At 37.7% G+C, this 20,026-nt stretch overlaps 1 protein-coding gene across 2 annotated transcripts in view; it reads left to right on the forward strand.

The window, feature by feature from the left end:
* The window catches only part of LOC126258863 (calpain-A-like), a 247,708-nt gene that overhangs the window by 71,552 nt on the left and 156,130 nt on the right, over positions 1 to 20,026 (forward strand). For both annotated transcript variants that reach the window (XM_049955676.1, XM_049955677.1), the window contains exons 2-3: positions 3,606 to 3,782; positions 11,382 to 11,451. In XM_049955676.1, coding sequence (XP_049811633.1) covers positions 3,606 to 3,782; positions 11,382 to 11,451 — 247 coding nt within the window. The remainder of the gene's footprint in view (positions 1 to 3,605; positions 3,783 to 11,381; positions 11,452 to 20,026) is intronic.

The raw sequence follows: 20,026 nt of genomic DNA on the forward strand, positions 1-20,026 counted from the left end.
CGTAATAACTTTTATTTAATAAATTTTTTTTAAGTTTTGTTTTGAACTGTCCAATTGTGTCAATATCTTTTATATTTTGGGGTACTTTATTATATAATTTAACAGCATTGTACAACAAGCTCTACTGAGTTTTAACTTTATTTTTCGTCTCTAGATGCAGATTGTATTGGTTTTTAGTTTCATAGCTGTGTACTAAAGAATTTTTAACATAGCAGTCAATATTTTTTTTACATACATAATACTTTGAAAAATGTATTCACAGGGGACAGTTAGGATTTACAGCTTTTGGAAATATTCAAGGCAGTGAGCCTTACTGCCACTCTTGGGTATTATACGAGTTGCACTTTTCTGTAATTTGAAAACTATTTGAATATTTTTACTGTTGACTCCCCAAAATATTATTGCATAGGTAATAACAGAGTGGACACACATCACCCAGTCCCCTGCCAGGAATCGAACTTGGGCCCCCTGTGTGGTAGGTGGTAACGCTACCACTATGCTACAGAGGCAGACAGGCATGGGAAGAATGATTGTCTGAATACCTGGGTGCATGCAATGATTATTCTAATATTATCCTCACAATTCCTGTGTGAGTGATATGTAGGGGATTGTTCTGTATCCCTAGAGTAATCATTTAAAGCCAGTTCTTCTTTAGTTACATAATTTACATATAGATTTACATCTACATCTATACTCTGCAAGCCATCCTGAGGTGCATGGCAGAGGGTAAGCCCCATTGTACCAGTTATTAGGGTTTCTTCCTGTTCCATTCACATGTGGAGCACGGGAAGATTGATTGTTTGAATGCCTTTGTGTGTGCAGTAATTTTTCCAACCTTATTCTCACAATCCCTATGTGAGTGATACATAGGGGGATACTTTCTCAGAGTAGTTTACTTCTACCTTTAAAAGTCTTCCAGTTCAGTTACTTCAGTATCTCTGTGACACTCTCCCATGCATTAAAAAACCTGTGATCATTTGTACTGCCCTTCTCTGTATATGTTGAATATCCCATGTTAATCCTATTTGGTGCGGGTCCCACACTGAGCGTTATTCTAGGATAGGTCACACGAGTGATTTGTTAGCATTCTTCTTTGTATACTGATTGCATTTCCTCAGTATTCTATTCATAAACTGAAGTCTACCACCTGTTTTACCCATGACTGAACCTATGTGATGATTCCATTTCGTATTGTTGCAGAGAGTTACACCCAGGGGTTTGTATGAGCTGGACGATTCCAACAGTGACTCACTAATATTATAGTCATAGGATACTATGGTTTTTTGTTGTTTTTTGTTTTGTTTTGTGAATTGCACAGTTTTATATTTCTAAACTTTTAAAGCATGATGCCAGTTTCTGCATGACTTTGAAATCTTACCAAGATCTGACTGAATATATACACAGCTTCTTTCAGATAGTACTTCATTATAAATAACTGCATCATTTGCAAAAAGCCTCATGTTACTCTTCATATTGTCTGCAATGTCATTAATATACAACATGAACAGCTCAGGTCCCAACATATTTCCCTGGGGTACACCCGAAGTTACTTCTATGTCCGACTATGCTTCTCCATCCAAGATAACGTTCTGTGTCCACCACAACAAAAACTCCTCAATCCAGTTACAAATTTTACTTGATATCCCATATGATCGAAATTTTGACAGTAAGCACAGATGTGGTAATGACGGTACTGAGTTAAATGCTTTTCAGAAATCAGTAAATACTACATCTACCTGATTGTCTTGATAATAAGCTTTCAGTATGCCATGTGAACAAAATGCAAGCTGGGTTTCACATAATGGATGTTTTCAGAATCACACTGGTTGGCATTGAGGAGGTCATTATGTTCAAGTTATTTCATTACATTTGAGCTCAGAATATGTTCTAAGATTCTACAAGAAGTTGATGTCAAGGATATTGGACAGTAGTTTTATGGATCATTTCTACTACCCTTCTTGTAGACAGATAGGCATTTTTTCAAGAACTGGACACAGTTCTTTGTTCAAGGGACCTATGATAGATTATAGTTAGAATAGGGACTAACTCAGCTGCAAATTCACTATAGAACCTGACAGGGATTCCATCGGGCCCTGGTGCTTTGTTCAGTTTTAATGATTTCAGCTGTTTCTCAACACAAATACTTGATTCACACATCTCTTCAGTGTAACAAGGATTAAGTTGGGACAGTTCTCCTGGGTTTTATGTTGTAAAGGAACACTTGAAAATGGAGTTAAGCATTTCAGATTTTCTTTGCTACCCTCAATTTAAGTTCCTGTCTCATTAGCTAGGAACTGAACTCTGACTTTGGTGCAATTAACAGCCTTTACATACAAGTAGAGTTTATTTGGGTTTATGAAAGATCATTTGATAATATTCTGCTATGATAGTCATTGAAGGCATCACGGATTGCTCTCTTGAAAGCCAAATGCGTTTCATTCAATATCCCTCTACCTGTAACCCTATGTTTTTTTTAACCTATTATGCTGTAATCTCTATTCCTCTAAAAGTTTTTTTTACGGTGACTGTACACCATGGACGTTCCTTCCCATTGTGGACTGTTCTACTAGGAACAAGTCTATCCAGTGCATGGTCAACTCATCTTTTAAACGTGAGCCATAGTTCCTCTACATGCTCCTGCACAACTGACTTTTTATCTAGTTTACTGAGCCTATATATCTTTCTGCTTGTTGTAGTTATACTTTTTACTTTGGTAAACATTGTTGCCACAACTGCATCATGGTTACTATTACCAGTTTCAACGGGGACATCCTCAAAGAAATCAGGTCTATTTGGCCCCATTAGATCAAATGTTTCCATCACTAGTAGGATCCTTGACTGTTCTAGGTAGTTTTCAGAGAAGGCATTTAGTACTGTTTCACAGGATGTCTTGTCTTACCTACCACTAACAAAACTGTAATTTTTCTGATTAATTGTTGGATGATTAAAGTCTCCACCAATGATTACAGTATGACTGGGGAACTTCTGTACAAGTGAACTGAGGTTTTCTCTAAAGTTTTCGCTTACATAAGCAGTCAAGTCTGGTGGGCAATAGAGGGATCCAATTATCGTTTTATGCCCACCCTTGATACTGAGTCTTGCCCAAGCAATCTCACATGCAGCTTCAATTTCTGTCTTGGTGGATTTTAGTTTCTTGTCTACTGCAACAAATATACTGCCTCCATTTCCCATTTGCCTATCCTTTAGATACACACTGAAATTTTCCCCAAAAATCTCCCTTATGTATTGTATATTTCTTCTCTGTGTGAGATTAAGTTTTGTGAAATATATGCAACAATAACTAAAATTTTGTGGCGTTTTTGCTACAAGGAGTTGTGCTATTAACTCTATAACAGTACTCACTTCAGGTTTCATGCACTTGTCTTCTGAATGAAAAAGACCATAATTTGATTACTAGCCAATCTGTTGTTATGGGATTTGCCTTAATTTTGTTGAGCTGTAACGCCTGAAATATGTTGTACTGTAGTCATTGCTTTGCTAGTGGCTCCATAATATACTTCCTGCTGTTCTTGAGCCTTGTAACACTTGTTCATGTAATGTGTGATAGTCCTCAGTTTCACAATTTTTTTAAATTTTTTCCCTAGCTTGGTGAACCAGGTTCTGGTTTGCGCCCAAGGGGAAAAATTCAAGATTTCTACCAACTTCGGGCAGAATGTCTTGAAAAAGGAAAATTATTTGAAGATCCACAATTCCCTGCAGAGGATTCATCCATATTTTTCAGCAAAAAGCCAAAATGGCCCATACAGTGGATGCGACCAAAGGTAAGAAATGTGCTTCAGAGATCAGAAATTTTTCTGACAGTGCTTGTTATGGTTAAGAACATTTCTAACCCAAAGTAGGAGCTGTCTATAAATGTCAATTATTTGAAAACATTGCTGGTTGATCTTGGCTCTATGAATTTTGTGCTATGAATGTTGTGATGTCCTACACACTACACCACACCTTACTATGACAAGAATTTTCCCATTCAGATATACATATTAGATTATTTTTATTTTACTCAGAAATCTGTTAGAGAGGTTGTTTTAAGCCCATGTAATTGTTGCAGCATCCCAGATGCAAATTATTGATAGCACATTTTAATTGTTTTTTGTCTAGTCATCACCAGCAGAAGGAGTATCTGGCAATTTCTCTTTTTTCGTGATTGATTGTACACAAGTTTAATAAAAGAAGTGACATTTCATTTATAATTAATTTGCTGTAGATTAAATCTTGTTGTTTTAAAAGGTATTTTCCCATGTTGATCCTTTAAAAAATGAAGATGTAAAAGGGCACGGTATAATGGAACTGGTATTCCAGCCTTCTAACATTTGAATTATTAGTATTGTTTTTGCTTCATTTCCACATCAAAAATAAAGTGCCAGTTTGAGAATATTTTTTCACGCAAACAACATATCTTTTGGTGGCCCCTCAATCAACCATGCTTTCCTTGGGCTTTTATTCATTTTAGTCATCTTGTAAATATAATAATCTTGCTCTACAGCTGAATGGTAGTGTTCACACATTTCTTGCAGTGGATCTGGATGTAAATACTTTTGACAACACCAATTTAAATTGACACACATGTCAGTGAAATATCTTAAATATTTTCACCAACCTGTGAGCCATATGAGATTTATTACACATTTACCTGTGTAAATAGTCGTTATATGAACAGGTTAGATCACAATTAAATGAATACTGACTTGTGTGGAAGTATATGATAATACAACCAAAAACATTCCAATAAACATGGGTTCGCACATGAGCCGTTTACAAGATACTAGCAAATGGGTGTTTATGATCCATCACTGACTTTAGTATGAATCATTGTCCTAGTTTGTACAAATGTATTTGAAATGTAAACATTTCTATTAAGCCCCATCTAACTGGGTGTAAATTTTATGCATGCCTATCTTTTCTTGTGCAGTGCTGAGGAGTGTGCAACATGGTTGAGGGGACCTAAGCACATTTTGCTCTGATATAAAATGACATCTAATGTACTAATATCATCCAAGATGTACAGGCCAGACAGGGTCTGTACCATGGCCAACAAGATCACTTGATCTTAGTCCTTCAGATTTTCCTGTATAAGGTCATCTGAGAAGTGAGAAGGTTAAAGAACTGGAGCAGATAATTGCACAGTCAGTGGTGTCTTAAAGAATTCATAACTCACTGCAGAGATGATTGTAGCACTCCCTGTAAATGTGGTAACATGCTGAAGTAGTATTGTATCTCCAGTTAAGGTAGACTTGGGTAAACTTTAAGGACAGATAGATAGGGATTTAAGTAGAAAATTTAGATTTCTAGTACAAAGGAACTCCAAAAAATACAAAAAATAAGCTACACATTATCATGGCAGACAAGTAATTTTTTACTGAATGCTGTACTATACTTCAAAGTGACTCAGATGCATGATGCAATTTTTCAACATAGTCACCAAGTCCCTGTAAAAAATGGTCAGATTATTCTACCAATCATTGAATTATTGAATTCCTCAATGATAGAAATACACTGCTTGGTCACAGAGACATTCAAGAACCACTGTGTGTATGTCCTCATCCTTGAAAAGTCTTCCCCCCCCCCCCCCCCCCCCCCCCCCAGATGTTCTTTCAGCTTACCAAAAAGATGGAAATCATGTGGTGCAAAATATGGACCGTATGATGGATAGACCTCGGTCAAATGGTTAGGTCCCATGTCACCATGGCTGGATATGGCATTACATTTGGTCCATATACTGCCAGAATTTCATTGTGAATTTGCATACAATTAAGATATTTTTTGCAATGAAGAGTGCACTCAACCAACTCTAACTCATGCCGCCAGCATCAAATGACAATCCAGCAACTGACCAATGCAGGTACAACCAACTCCTCCATAAAGTAAGATGCCCCACAGAGTAACAGACATTTGGAGGACCGAGGACAATACACCAGTCTGTTTTCTCTTAGAGGCTCTGGACATGTTGTGCACTACTGCAGAGAAAGATGACTATTATGCCACAAGACATCAACCGTCACAACTATTCTATTGATGCCAATCAACAGCAGACAATTATAGTTGACATGTGGACAGAGGTGCATCACCATACCCTGAGCCAGGTCATTCTCCAACACCCCGTGGGGATTCCCTGTTACTGTATGGAGGCACTAGCCACTCGCCTAGCCACTGAATTCAGGAAAACCAAACAAGGTGACCATCTATGGAGGTGAAGCCACCACAGATGAAAATCCTTCAGGGGCAACAGTTACCAAGATGACAGTAAATCTCACTGATGTTCATAATCAATGACCAATCAGTCCAAGTGCTAACTGAATCAAGGGCTACTTCTTCTCTAACATCAAATGCTTATTATTGCCACTTATAAAAGACCATGTTCTCTGATACGGAAGTGATGGTGCTGAAGGTCAAAAATAGATATGTGTATTGCAAGAATAACTGGGGTAGGAAGGTACTGCCAAATTGCCAATAGAATTATACTTGACAAAGGAACAGCATTGGCAAGTATAGACATTCTGTGTCACTTTCCAGTTGCTCTCAAATCCAGAGTGAAGAAAAGGCAGACCAAGGGTCCATGATAGAACACCTTATCAACATTGGGGATAACCCACCAACCAGCCGGGACTCACATAGTATTACCATTTGAACAACAGATAATCTGGGAGGAAGTGGAGAAAATGCTGCAAGGTGGCGTCATTGAACCTTCAGAGAGTCATTGGTCCTCTCCGATGGTCCTTGTAAGGAAGAAGGTTGGCATACAGTGTTTCTTCATTGACTACAGATGACTGAACAAAATCATGACGAAAAATGTCTATCCACTGCTGTGCATTGGTGGCACCCTGGACTGGTTGAAAGGAGCAGAGAACTTCTCAACTATGGACATCCGGACAGTCTACGTGGCTAACCAGGAAAAAACTGCTTCCGTAAATCTTGATGGCATCTACGGGTTCAGAGTTACCCCATTTTTGCTATGTAATACTTTAGCCATCTTCAAATGTATGGTAGACAATGTGCTTCAACACCTTTAATGTATTAGGTTTCCTTGCTATCTGGATGACATTATTATTTGTTCAAAAACATTTGAAAAACATCTAAGCCAATTGACAACCATGTTGAAGTGAGCTCAGACAGTAGGTCTCTGTCTGAATAAATGGCAGTGGAGTCTGTCTTGATGCAGAAAAAATAAGAACACACACAGATTTTCCTGCTCCTCAGCACATTTGTGATGTGGGAAGTTTGCTCGGAATGTGCTTGTACTAAGGGCGATTCATAAAGGACTTCTATATGAAGAAATATCCCTCATAAGATATAGTACAGGGAGGTGTCAAGCTTCTATGAAATGAGGTGCAAGAAAGAGCTATCCTTGTTCTTAAGGAGAAGCTAACATCCTTTCCAATTTTAGCATTGTATGATGAGAATACTGAGGCAGAACTTCATCCCACTGCTAGCAGTTTTGGGATAGTACCAGTTCTAGTAAATGTTCAGGAAGGTGTTGAAAAAGAACAGCTTATGCTTCCAGAATATTCTCCAAGAAGAAGTACCTCACAACCAAGAAATGGTGCATTGCAGTTGTTTGGACTATCAGCAAATTCCAGCTGTTTGGTTGTGACAGACCATTTACCATTGTGACAGATCACTATATTCAATGCTGACACAATGCTGACAGACTACCCTGAATGATCTGTTGAATCAATTGGTCAAAAGCACACTGAGGCATCAGGAGTACATTGTAACAAGGTGTGCAATAATCAATACAAACACAAGGATGATAACTGCTTTTCAAGAAATCCTTTGTCAGAACACAGCTGTGCAAACAAAATCTCAGTCACTGCTGCATTAAATGACATTGCTGCTGAAGAGAGGGAAGATCCAGCATTGCTCAAAATCACAGAAGCCTTGAAGAAAGAGGAGCCGATCAAAGGAGAATACCGAGTAACAAACAGAACAATTTATAAGTGGAACTATGATCTGATGGGGCAGAAATGGATGCTCATCATCTCATCTCATATGCAGCCAGTGATCCTGAAATATTTCCATGACACTCAAATATCTGGTCACCTGGGATTTGTGAAGACACTTAACAGAATCAGGTGCAGGTAGCACTGGTCAGATCTCTATCAGTCCATTAGACACTGCACTTCTAAGGCCAGTGACAGAAGTACATCCTGCAATTACCTCTGGGAAATCTTGTACCAACCCCAGCAGTGACATTCCCCCAAATTGAAATTGACTTCTTGGGGGATACCCAGAGTCAACAATAGGGACTCAATGGACAATAGTCTGCACAATCTCACCTGATATGTTGCTAACAAACCTGTGTCAACTGTCAAAGCTCCATAAATTGTAAAGTGCCTTGTAGAACTTATTATTTTGAAGTGCAGAGCATCCCATGTGATGATTTCTGATCATGTAAAAAGTTTTCTAGTCAAGAGGAGTATCAGAGGTAACTTCAAGTTGTGGCATCACCCACAGAATGACAACTGCCTACTATCCACAGATGAATGATAATACAGAATGCATTAATAAGATGCTGCCAGATATGCTATCCATGTTGAACATTTTCATACAACACAGCGAAGCAAGATGTTGGAAGCTTCGTGCTATTCTTTTTGCTCCATAGTTGTGAGGCTGAAACAACAGTGGGTATACTGCACTGACAACCGGTCAGTACTCAGGAAGACTACATGAAACATCTCATAAGCAAGACTGAAGAAGAAAGGCAGCTGGCTCACCAGTGGACCCAGGATGCCCATAGGAAAGGTTGAGATTACCATAACACCAAGCACTGGCCAGAGATGGGGAAACTTACAAAAACAGAGAGAAAAGGAGGATGGTGGGAGGAGAATGATCATGAAAAAGTAAAAATCAATAAAAAATAAGTAAATAAAACATAATAAATAAAAAGTAATAGTTATAATGAAAATAGATTGGGGGGGGGGGGGGGGTCAGCCAGTTTAGTAACAACTTTAAAATACGCATGAATGGACACAGAAGAATTTCGCACCCTGGAGTACCCATCTGCTACATGTACTCTGCAGATGATTGCACCAACCCTCCCGATGGGGCACAGATATCTGCAGCTCACTCAGTAGGCAAAGTAGAGTACCTACTATTTGTACCTTATTCTTCCACATGTACACAACCTTTCTCACTGATTTAATGACTCATTGAAATAGCTTAAATGCAACATCTCAAGGGAAGTATATAGTAATTTTTAATATGTACAGTAAAATTAATACATTTTGACGAACGGCATGTATTTTAAAGGCAGTTTGGTTTAAGAAAACTAACTTTAAAATAAATCAAAAATAGTCAAAATAAATTTTTGGATGTCCTTCATTGCTATAGTTACCTGCTGACATGTTTTGCAGTGTATTAACAAAATATTGTGCAACTTCATTGGCTATTCGAGACTTGCAGAATCTAGAAGATGAACTAAAATTATTTATCAATCCATTTTCAGTTGTAACATATACCATAACTTTTTAAATGCAATTAGGAGTGGCTGATTTATAAAATGGCACTCTGCTAAAGGATGGGTATTACGCCAGCATAATTTTTTTTTTTTCAATGGTCTTGTGGTGTTCATGTAGAAGAGGTTTCCTGGCTACACAGAAATGCAGCTGACTTGAAGCATTTGGTTGTGACCAATTTATTCTGTCATGAGATAAAACTGTAGGGAAGTCAGGGCTTCATGATCCAATACTGGTGAGTTTTCTGTGTCTTGCAGCAACATGACAGAAAACATTTTATCACTTATGAATACAAAGAAATGTCAGATTCCACAAATCTGATAAAATGTTTGTAATTTTTTCTTAGATTAAATTTTCTGTTAAAACACGCCCTGTTGAAAACATATTTGCTTAGTAATGATCAACTTAGTTGCTCGTAATGTCGTGTTCGAGGTGTTGACTGATGCAGCACATGCAACCCATTTGCCCACTCCTGCCCACGGGTGCCTAGCTCCCTGACTGCCTATGCGTTACCAGTTTCCCCTCTCCTGCCCACCTCTGCTTGCAGATGTCCAACTGACTTTGAGAAAATACTTGAGCTGGAACTACACATTCTGCATTGTGACTCAAGGGGTCTGAGTGTCTACTACATCAAATGAGCTATTGGGATCCTCGCACCCAATACTTATTTCCCTGAATTCCAGAGATGGGAAATTGCTCTTCAGCATATCCTCTTATTCCAGTAGTTTCCTGTACTTAGCTACTGTTGTCATATAATCCCTCCCCCTGCATTTTTCATTGTTCTTAGCTCTTCCTTATCATTACTACTTTTTTATTTATTATGTCTTATTTACTTTTTTCTTCATTGCTTTTTTACTTTTTCATGTTCATTTCCCTCTACCCTCTCTCTCTTTGGTTTTTATCCACCTCTTTTTTTCTCCTAGTCTTTAATTGCACTATTCATTTCATTTCTCTTCTTAATCCATTCAGACTTGTCACTTAGTCATCATCATCTCTGAACTGAAGCTTGAACACTGCTAATCAATGAACTATGTTCTACTTCCTACTCTCCTTGGTATTTCTTGCTTCATTTTTGTCTTCCCTGGTCTCCAACACAGATGGGTCCCTCTCATTCTGGGGTCTGAGTGCTCTGCCCTTTCTAACCTCCCCCAAATGATCACTCTTTTTCTCTATGAGGAAGGAACTAATAGTTCCAAAAGCTAAGATAGTTGTGTCAATTGAATTATCAGTCTATGAACGTCCAAAAATTTATTTTTCACCATGTTTGTTAACTTAACATTTACAGTTGTGCCCATTGATGGTAAAATGTTAAAATTGTGCAGTTAAACTGTGAAGTTTTCTAATAAACAAGCCTTATTATTTAATTAAATGAACAACATGATTACAGTTGAAGCTTCACATAGCTGGTACAAATGGAACAAAATGGGAAAAGTCACATGTCTATGTTCAAAGCTGTGTCAGTGACACTAGATCCATTTTAAAATTCTTTCAAAAATAATATCCTTGTATTGTTGTAAATCTCTTAGGAGTGACTATAATATCAGCCATCTGAAAAAGGACTATTTCTTTCTATTACTGAAATATATGAGGAACAGTAGCGTACCTAAAGTAGAGCTTTTAGGAATGCAGATAAGGATATCCCTCACTTATGAAGCTCTCTCTTGCTTCAAGTAATTTAATAATTTCATACAATGCACTGTGTTTTTTTTATTAATTATTTATTTAACCATTCTTTATATCAAAGCTCTTTCTTCTTCAAGATTTACACAGTATAAAGCATTGGACTAAAGTTCAGCTCTTTGTTTGTGTGTCTGTGCTCAGCACTTCCTCAGTGTATTCAGTATTACTACATCAACATTATGTTATCAGAATGAAGAACAGTTTTGATAAGTTCAATATTTTTTCCAGGAAATAGTGTCACTACCAAGATTGTTTGTGGAAGGAGCATCTCGATTTGACGTGAAACAAGGAGAATTAGGTAAGATAGCTCGTAAATCCGTGAGCATATATAGCCACTTTACAGTGCGTGGTAGAGGTTACTTTGCATCAATACTACTGATTTCCTGTTATAAGCTATTTGCATATTGAAAGAGAAATAGGGAAATGAACAATGTAACACCTTACAACTCTGTGATGTTCATACAAAGCAGTGAGGCTTATATTGATGCCAGGATACAATGTTTTAAGAATGAGCTAAAAGAGGTGGTACAGGACGAAATACATACAGTAAGAAATGGTCATGTGAAATTCCATGTATTCCACAGTAAATTTGCATCAATATTTAAAATTAATTTTCCTAAAAAATTGTTCACACAGTCCATCGAAAAGCAAGTAAGTCATGGGTCATGAAAGGGAATAAAATATAATGCGAAAGGAAAAGGGGAATTTATACAAAGTCCAGAACAAGTCACGATCTGACATTACTTGTATTCTACAAAAAATACTGTTATATTTTATGAAAAGTCATTAAAAGTTGATAAATACACATTCATTACAGAAATTAATAATTCTGATAATAAGATTTAAACTATATAGGATACTGTGAACTATGAGACAGAACAACCAGTTTGTGTACAAAATACTGTCATAATTAAACTGAATGTCAGTTCTGTGACTGAAAATTCACAAGTTGCGAATATTTTTATCAATCACTTTCTATGTAGCAGCAAAAATAGGATTAAATGAAGTAGCAAAAGAATATATTAAAAATATCGATCCATGTAACTTTAAGCAACAGGAATTAGCGGGTGGACAACAGGAAATGCATGTTTTTTAAACTGCTAGTACTCAGTGATGAGTGGGGGTATTGACGTTGAGTGATCGTTGGCGGGAAGTCCAGACAATGCAGTTTCAGTTTCATGGAGGATTGGAATGTACTGCATCATGTGATTGTGGTCAAACAGTTTTTTAGAAACAATGATTCTGTGGTCACAGTTCAACGCCTTTTCTATAGGCTGTCAAGCTGTAGTGACAGATCAAACCACTATACTCCAATGGGTTGCAGCATTAAAAGTACTGGATCCGTGAATACAAAGAAACAGTTGGTCTTCCCATTGAGTCTGAACTCCAGAAAACATAAACGGAGTGAAATGGCAGTCCTTGCTAGTATGAAACTATCTTCTAGGTGACAGGCTGTATCACAGCGTATGTCAAGTCATTCACTTCACTGCATCTTACATGACAGTCTCAAATTATACCGTCCACAGCTCGTGGTCTCGCAGTCGTGTTCTCGCTTCCTGAGCACGGGGTCTTGGGTTCGATTCCTGCCGGGGTCAGGGATTTTCACCTGCCTTGAGATGACTGGTTGTTTGTGTTGTCCTCATCATTTCATCATCATTCATGAAATTAGCGAGTTTGGACTGAGCAAAGGTTGGTAATTTGTACGGGCACTGATAACTGCACAATTGAGTGCCCCGCAACCCAAACATCATCATCATCATCATCGTCATCATCATCATCAAATTATACCCACAGAAAATAATGATTGTCTAGTGCAGAGAATTTTGTGTCTTATGGAAGGAAGATTGGTTTTAACATACGATCAACATCGAGGCCATTAGTGACAGAGCACAAGCTTGGATTGTGTCAGGGGTGGGGAAGGAAATCAGGTGTACTCTTTCAGTGGAACCATTCTTGCATTTGTCTGGAGTGATGCAGGGAAATCATGGAAAACTTAAATATGGATGGCCGGATGTGGGCTTCAACTGTTGTCTTTGTGACTGCAAGTCCAGTGTGCTAACAACTGCACCACCTCACTTGGTTGGCATAATGGATGCTATTCTTATGAAAGATGTAGATGCCCAGTACTCAAAAGTGATGGAGCCCATTTTCATCTGGATGGTTATGGTAATGTACAGTACTGTTAGTACTGGGTGTTGGACAACCCACACGAACTACATCAAAAACCTCTCCACAGCTCAAAAGTAACAGTGTGGTGTGGTATCTCCAAGATAGGGATTATTGGACCTTAAGTTTTTGAAGAGTGAGGAACAGTGGTTACTGTGACATCAGTTTGCTACGCCAAAATGTTAAATAATTTTCAAGGACTTGAAAAGCACCAAGTAAACAAGAGAGAAATGTGGTTCCAACAGGATGGTGCCACAGCTCATGTGGCAACAGCATCCATGGATGTGGTTTGACAAGTTTTACCAGGACATGTAATTCCTTGGGCCCCAGGCTCACCCAGTCTATTGATCTGTGACTTTTTTTTGTGTGGCTACTTGAAATCATGAGTGTACATGAACAAGCCATGCACAATCAATTACCTCAAGATTTCCATTCGTCAGGAAATAGAAGCTGTACCGAATGAAATTTTGGAGAGAGATGTGAGTAACTTTCAGGGTAGAATACAAATTTGTGTCCGGTAGTAAAGACATCATCTCAACAACATTATTTCCCAAACATAATTGAGGTATGTAAGTTTCAAAAATGCAATAAAAGTGCTATTATTGAATGCAAGACTTTTTTAAAAATAAAACCAGGTTTCAGTTTTTCAATAGTAAAACCATGAAAAACTGCCTATTACCTTCTGTCTCGGGTTCTTCGGCCGACGTTCATCTAAAGATTTTACTGACGTTTTGCCAGCACGAGTGGCTGGCATTGTCAAACCTTCACCCTCCATTGCTGGTGGTGAAGCTTTGACAATGCCAGCCACTCGTGTGGCAAAATGTCAGTAAAATCATTAGATGAACGTCGGATGAAGAACCAGAGACAGAAGCCAATAGGCAGTTTGTCAACAAGTGGCGACGAAAGCCTTAACAATTTAGTAAAACTGTGCATTTCCTCTGCTCCACCCTGTTTCACAAATATTGTCTGAACATAATATAATAATGAAAGTTTTTAAAAACAAAAGCTTCTGTGGTGTTGATGAAATTTCAAACAGAATTCTTAAGAATTTTTCTAACATAATAAGTAATATCCTTAGTGATATATGTAATGCATCACTGGCATAGAAAATATTTGCAGACACTGACATTTTTAAACTTCTTTATAAAGAAGATGACAAGAAAAAGTTAAGTAGTTATTGTCCAGTTTCCTTACTGATGTCTTGTTTAAAAATATTCGAAAAGGAAGTGTACTTAGGATTAGTCCCACATTTAATTAGAAACAATTTACTTAGCACATGACAGTTTGGATTCCAGAAGGTTTGTTTGACTGAGAATGTCATTTATACATTATCTCAGCAACTATTACAATTGTTAAACAATAAAATGTCAGTCTGTGTGTGTGTGTGTGTGTGTGTGTGTGTGTGTGTGTGTGTGTGTGTGTGTTCTTTCCAAGGCATTTGATTGAATAGCTCATGTTACTCTTTTAGAAAAACTTAACTTTCATTAAACTGATGACTTTATTGACAACTGGTGTAAATCATACCTAACAAAAAGAATACAGTAAGTTCCACTGAATAGTTCAAACACTTTTAGAAGAAGAGAAAATGTAAGTGGCTGGGGACACATCAGAGAGCGAGTCCCACAAGGTTCAATATTGAGTCCACTCCTATTCCTTATGTGTGGATTACCTTCCACTTAACATTCACCAAGCACAATTGGTACTTTTTATAGATATTGCTGTCGTAATAAATTCCATTAGAGAGAAAGTAACAGAAGAAATTATTAATGATGTTTCTCAGAGATTTACTAAGTGGTTCTCTGAAAATGGACTCTCTCAAAATTTTCAGTAAAAATGCTATATTCAATTCTGTGTAACAAATAGAGTCTTATCAACAACTGATGCAGCGCTTGAGGAGGACTCAGTAAATTTTTGGGTGTAAATATTGATGAAAACTTGAACTGGAAGAAGCATACTACTGAACTGCTCGAACAGTTAACCCTTTAACTGCTCTGGACGTGTTAATGTGAGTGCCTTTGTACCTGTCCCTGTGTGCTCTGAAAGTGTTTACTTGCGCCACCAGTACTTCTACCTGGTACTCTGGACATGTCTACATGTAGACATATTCCACTAACCTTCTGTGTGTGATGTGATTTGCTCAAAGGAGAAGAACAAACAAACAACAGGGCAATCCCTGTCACATCTAGATATAAAAACTTTCCCACAGACGAAAGTGGACGGGGCTATACAAGCTGAGCTGAATAAACCCGAACAGGTGAATGCTACTGGCTGTTTGTTTCTGTGGTTTATTGGGTGTTTGAATGATCAGCATTGTTATAATTATTAGCAAAATCCATAGATTCACTCCCAGAGTGGAATTAAACAACTAACAGGAGTAATGGGTAAGAAAGATAACATATTATCTTCTCAGTGTATCCAAAAAATGAAATTTTGACAGAGAATTTTTGCGAGAATGCTACAGTACTAAGGGCCAGTTGTATAGCCCCCGGTTAGCAGCTGCTGAAGTTTTGTTCTTGGAATAGCTTGGAAAACACATTGTATGAACATGTAATAATGCCTAACCAGAGAATAAATGTGGGATAACTGAACCAGTGATTCTGGCAGGGTTAGTGAAATTAACCAGAGAATATGATTTGACAATGGTAGGAATAGTTACAGAATTAGTGTTGGCAAGATTATTTGTTAGAATGAGGAAGGAGAAGAAATGAGGACATCACACAAATTGTATGAAACAATATGACGATTGCAAATTTATATAAAAATTTCGTGCTACTACTTTTTGATCTCATGCTTGAGAAACTGGAGCATATGAATGAAATGTGGAACTATTTCCTAACATAAAACTTTTCGCTTGTAGAAGGCCAGGCATTTGATATTGATACATCAAGAATTATATTCTGTCATGTTATTTATGTAAATGAGGTACATAACAATGACCATTTGTGCCAAAACAGTGTTGCTTATTTGGTGTGTGTTACAATTGCTGCAATATTAGAAAGACCCATTTCAAAGTTGTTAGTTAATAGGCAATACAGAGCACAAACTTTCTGAAGAATTCTTATTCTCCTGGTTACAAATAATCCCAAGCAGTATTAACTGTGAATTTTTTTGATGGAGGTAGGATGTCAAACCAGCTGACTGGGAGCAGGAGAGGCATTGCATAACCTTATATTTTCCACTGTCCTGAATATAGGTTTGATGGAATCCATTACAAAATATACACATTTGAATTCCACAGAGTGAAGTACAGTGACATGCAATAGAAGAATTCTGTGTGAAGAAGTGTGTCACTGCTCTTTGGCACACTTAAGACCAAGTAAAATGTATTAAATTTCCTCAAACATATATTCTTTATATATCAAACTCTTCAGAAATTATTTAATTGGAGAGATAAAAAATCTATTCACCAAGTGGTGGTAGAACACACGTAAAAGACTGTTGTAATTGGCAAGCATTCGGAGACAGTGGCTCCTTCTTCAGGCAGAAGGTTTGAAGGGGAAGGAAGAAGGGTGAAGGAAAAGGACTGGAGAGTTCTAGGAAAATGGGTAGATGTTGGAAAAATCACCCAGAACCATGGGTCAGGGAAGACTTACCATATGGGATGAGAAGGAAAGACTGTTTGCTGGGGATTGCATCGGACGAGATTTGAAAACCTGAGAGCTTAAAGGTGGAAGACAGGGTAATACACAGACAAATTTTGCTGCCTAAACATCATGCATAGGTTAATAAGACTGAAAAGCTAAGTGCAATGTAGGTGTCAGAGATGGAAGGCAGAGTGTCTACAACCCGGGACAACCGGGAGATCTGGGAAAAACCTGGGAATTTTTTCATCTGGGAGAAAACCGGGAAAAACTCGGGAATTTTTTTGAATTCTGGGAATTTGTCATTGTTTTTGTTTGCAATTAAATTTTTGTAATTTTGACTGGTAAGAACAAATACTCTAACAAAGGATATTACTGTATCCTGCTACTTCAGAATAATACTGCAGCCATAAAACGTGAATGAGAGAAAAAACTAAAATAAAACTTAAATTGCAAAGGAAATGCGCCATATACAGCAACAAAACACAGTGCTCATACAAGTGTCTGCCAACAGCAAAATGTGTCAAAGGCTTTAGGAAGGCTATGCAATGCTTTGTAACAACAAATTGCATCCGATGAGCATGACATCACAACTGTTAACATTAGATTTGTTTTAGGAGTTACAAGTGAGATCATGCACATGCACAGTTGAGTATCTTCTTCTGGTTCTGGCTACAGAAATGTCGCTGTTGGCTGTGCAAGCAGTCACAAGGAGAGGAAAAAAAAAAAAAAACCCCGGCAGCTAGGTGCTACTGGGAAAAATTTTACTGGTGCGCTCAAGCTGCCAGATTGGGCAGCAGCCCTGGATCTAGTAGTTCGGGGCAGGTGGCAAATTCATATAAAACTTGTTTCACAAAGCGCCTAGCATCCAGCGCACATTGGTCTATCGATTATTCGTATGACTTTGAAACGTGTCCCTGTCGGTTTTTGAACATTGTTGAATACATTCTAAGTTGATTTCTGAATGAATCATAAGTTGATTTGTGAATGCATGCATAGTGTATGTGATGTCACTGTCAGTGGAATCCTCGTTACATCTAGAAATAAACTTTCCTGCAGACAAAAGGGGCTATACAAGCTGAGCAGAGTATAGCCGAACGAAAGAATTATATTCTGCGGTGTTATAAAAATGACCATTTCTGCCAAAACAGTCTCGTTTATTTGGCGTGTGTTAGAACTGCTGCAGTGTTATAAAGGCCTATTTTGTTTGATCTCACAGACAGTGACAAAATATAGGTAAGCAGGTCGAGAAATCACACCAGTCTTGGGCCTATTTGTGATTACAGCTTTTTCAGTATTAGACAACGACATTTCGATTTTTCAAGTAGCAAAACGTTTGACGAACTTTGATAAGGTAACAGATTCTTTCACAGAAAGGAAAGCATGCCATGTAAAGCTGTAGCAAGATTAGAGAGAAAAAAATTCTAGGAGCTAAGGATTGAAGAAATGTGTACTTTCTTGCTTGTCTCTTCTATTTACCGGCTTTATGTATCCTATACTTAATTTTATGTCACACAAAGCAGCAAGTTGTTAGCTAATAGGGAATAAAGAATGCAAATTTTCTGAAGAGTTTTTAATAGGAAAAAGAGGGGCAGGATGTCAAACCGGCTGACTGGAAGCAGGAGTGGCACCATAGGACATTTTAATTTCCGCTGTCCTGAATATAGTATGATGGCATCCAGTACAAAATATACACATTTCAATTCCACAGACCGAAATACAGTGATGTACGATAGAAGAATGCTGTGTGAAGAGGTGTGGTGCTGCACTTTGGCACACTTAAGATCAGATAACATGTCTTACAACTCCTCGGACATGTATGTTTTATGTATCAGAGTCTTCAGAAAGATGTGCGCTACAAAATGAACGTATTTTTGAAAATTCGATTCTTTTTTTAATTTTTGGCGTCCTATCCCAAACGCTCGAGGGACGCCACTATCTACTATTGCCCCGGTTCGGAAATATCGTAGAAACGGGTCCGATGGGCAGAGCAGTATGAGTTTATAATAGGGAAGTGGGTAGTCTCCAAGTGACCCATGTTTACATTTAGTGATTTTGCTGTTTCTGCTTTGTCTACTGCCCTCACGTCAAATGAAAATAAAATTGATTTCTTTGGCCGGGAGCTATCATGTGAATTAAAATACATTCACATAATTACAGAAGGCTAAAATACGTTATTAGTTTCAGATTTTATTTTATTTCCACCTTTCTGACAGTCAAGCATTAATTTCCACGCAGAACAATGAAGTTATTTTTATCGGTTTGCTGAAGAAATTTTCTTTTATTAATCTTTTCCGCTGAGGCAGTCAATATATTTGAAACAAAGGGTTTAATTTCAAACTATTGGCTAGTTTCAACTGTTTGGTGCATTTTCATCTTCTAGCACGTATGGCATTATGCCATAACAAAGAACCAGACATGAGATAACAAAGTACTGGCACCCAAGGAAATTTACATCCTGAAACCACATTGAAAAGCTTGATATCAGGTCGATGCCTACTTCACTGGGAATCTCGGACTCATTTAAAAATCAGTTCTTTGATGACGAGCCACTTAAAAGAATTTATAGCCCAGAAGATCACACTTTTATATCGTTATTAAAAAAATTTACTGGCACATTTGTGTGATATATCTTAAAATGCAATACGTGCATAAAAGACTAACATTATAAGCTTAGCTTCTCTTGCAGCATATTGGCCTTAGAGACCAATACTATATGTGAAAGCTTTGTTTTTCTTGTAGTAATATTATATATATTAATTTAAACCATTAACTTTTCCTGTTCGTGTGTTCGCACTAATTAACAGTGATATTGTTATTGGCTGACTACACCACATGTCCGAAGCTCTGAATATCTGCTGTCATTGGCTGGTGAGATCACGTGTCATGAGCTATGACTGGCTATGTGAAAGCTTTGTTTTTCTTGTAGTAATATTATATATATTAATTTAAACCATTAACTTTTCCTGTTCGTGTGTTCGCACTAATTAACAGTGATATTGTTATTGGCTGACTACACCACATGTCCGAAGCTCTGAATATCTGCTGTCATTGGCTGGTGAGATCACGTGTCATGAGCTATGACTGGCTTAAAAATGTGCATCGCAATCTCGATTTCAATGCTTC

The sequence above is a fragment of the Schistocerca nitens genome, chromosome 1 (genome assembly GCF_023898315.1).
Source record: "Schistocerca nitens isolate TAMUIC-IGC-003100 chromosome 1, iqSchNite1.1, whole genome shotgun sequence".
NCBI classification, from domain to species: domain Eukaryota; kingdom Metazoa; phylum Arthropoda; class Insecta; order Orthoptera; family Acrididae; genus Schistocerca; species Schistocerca nitens.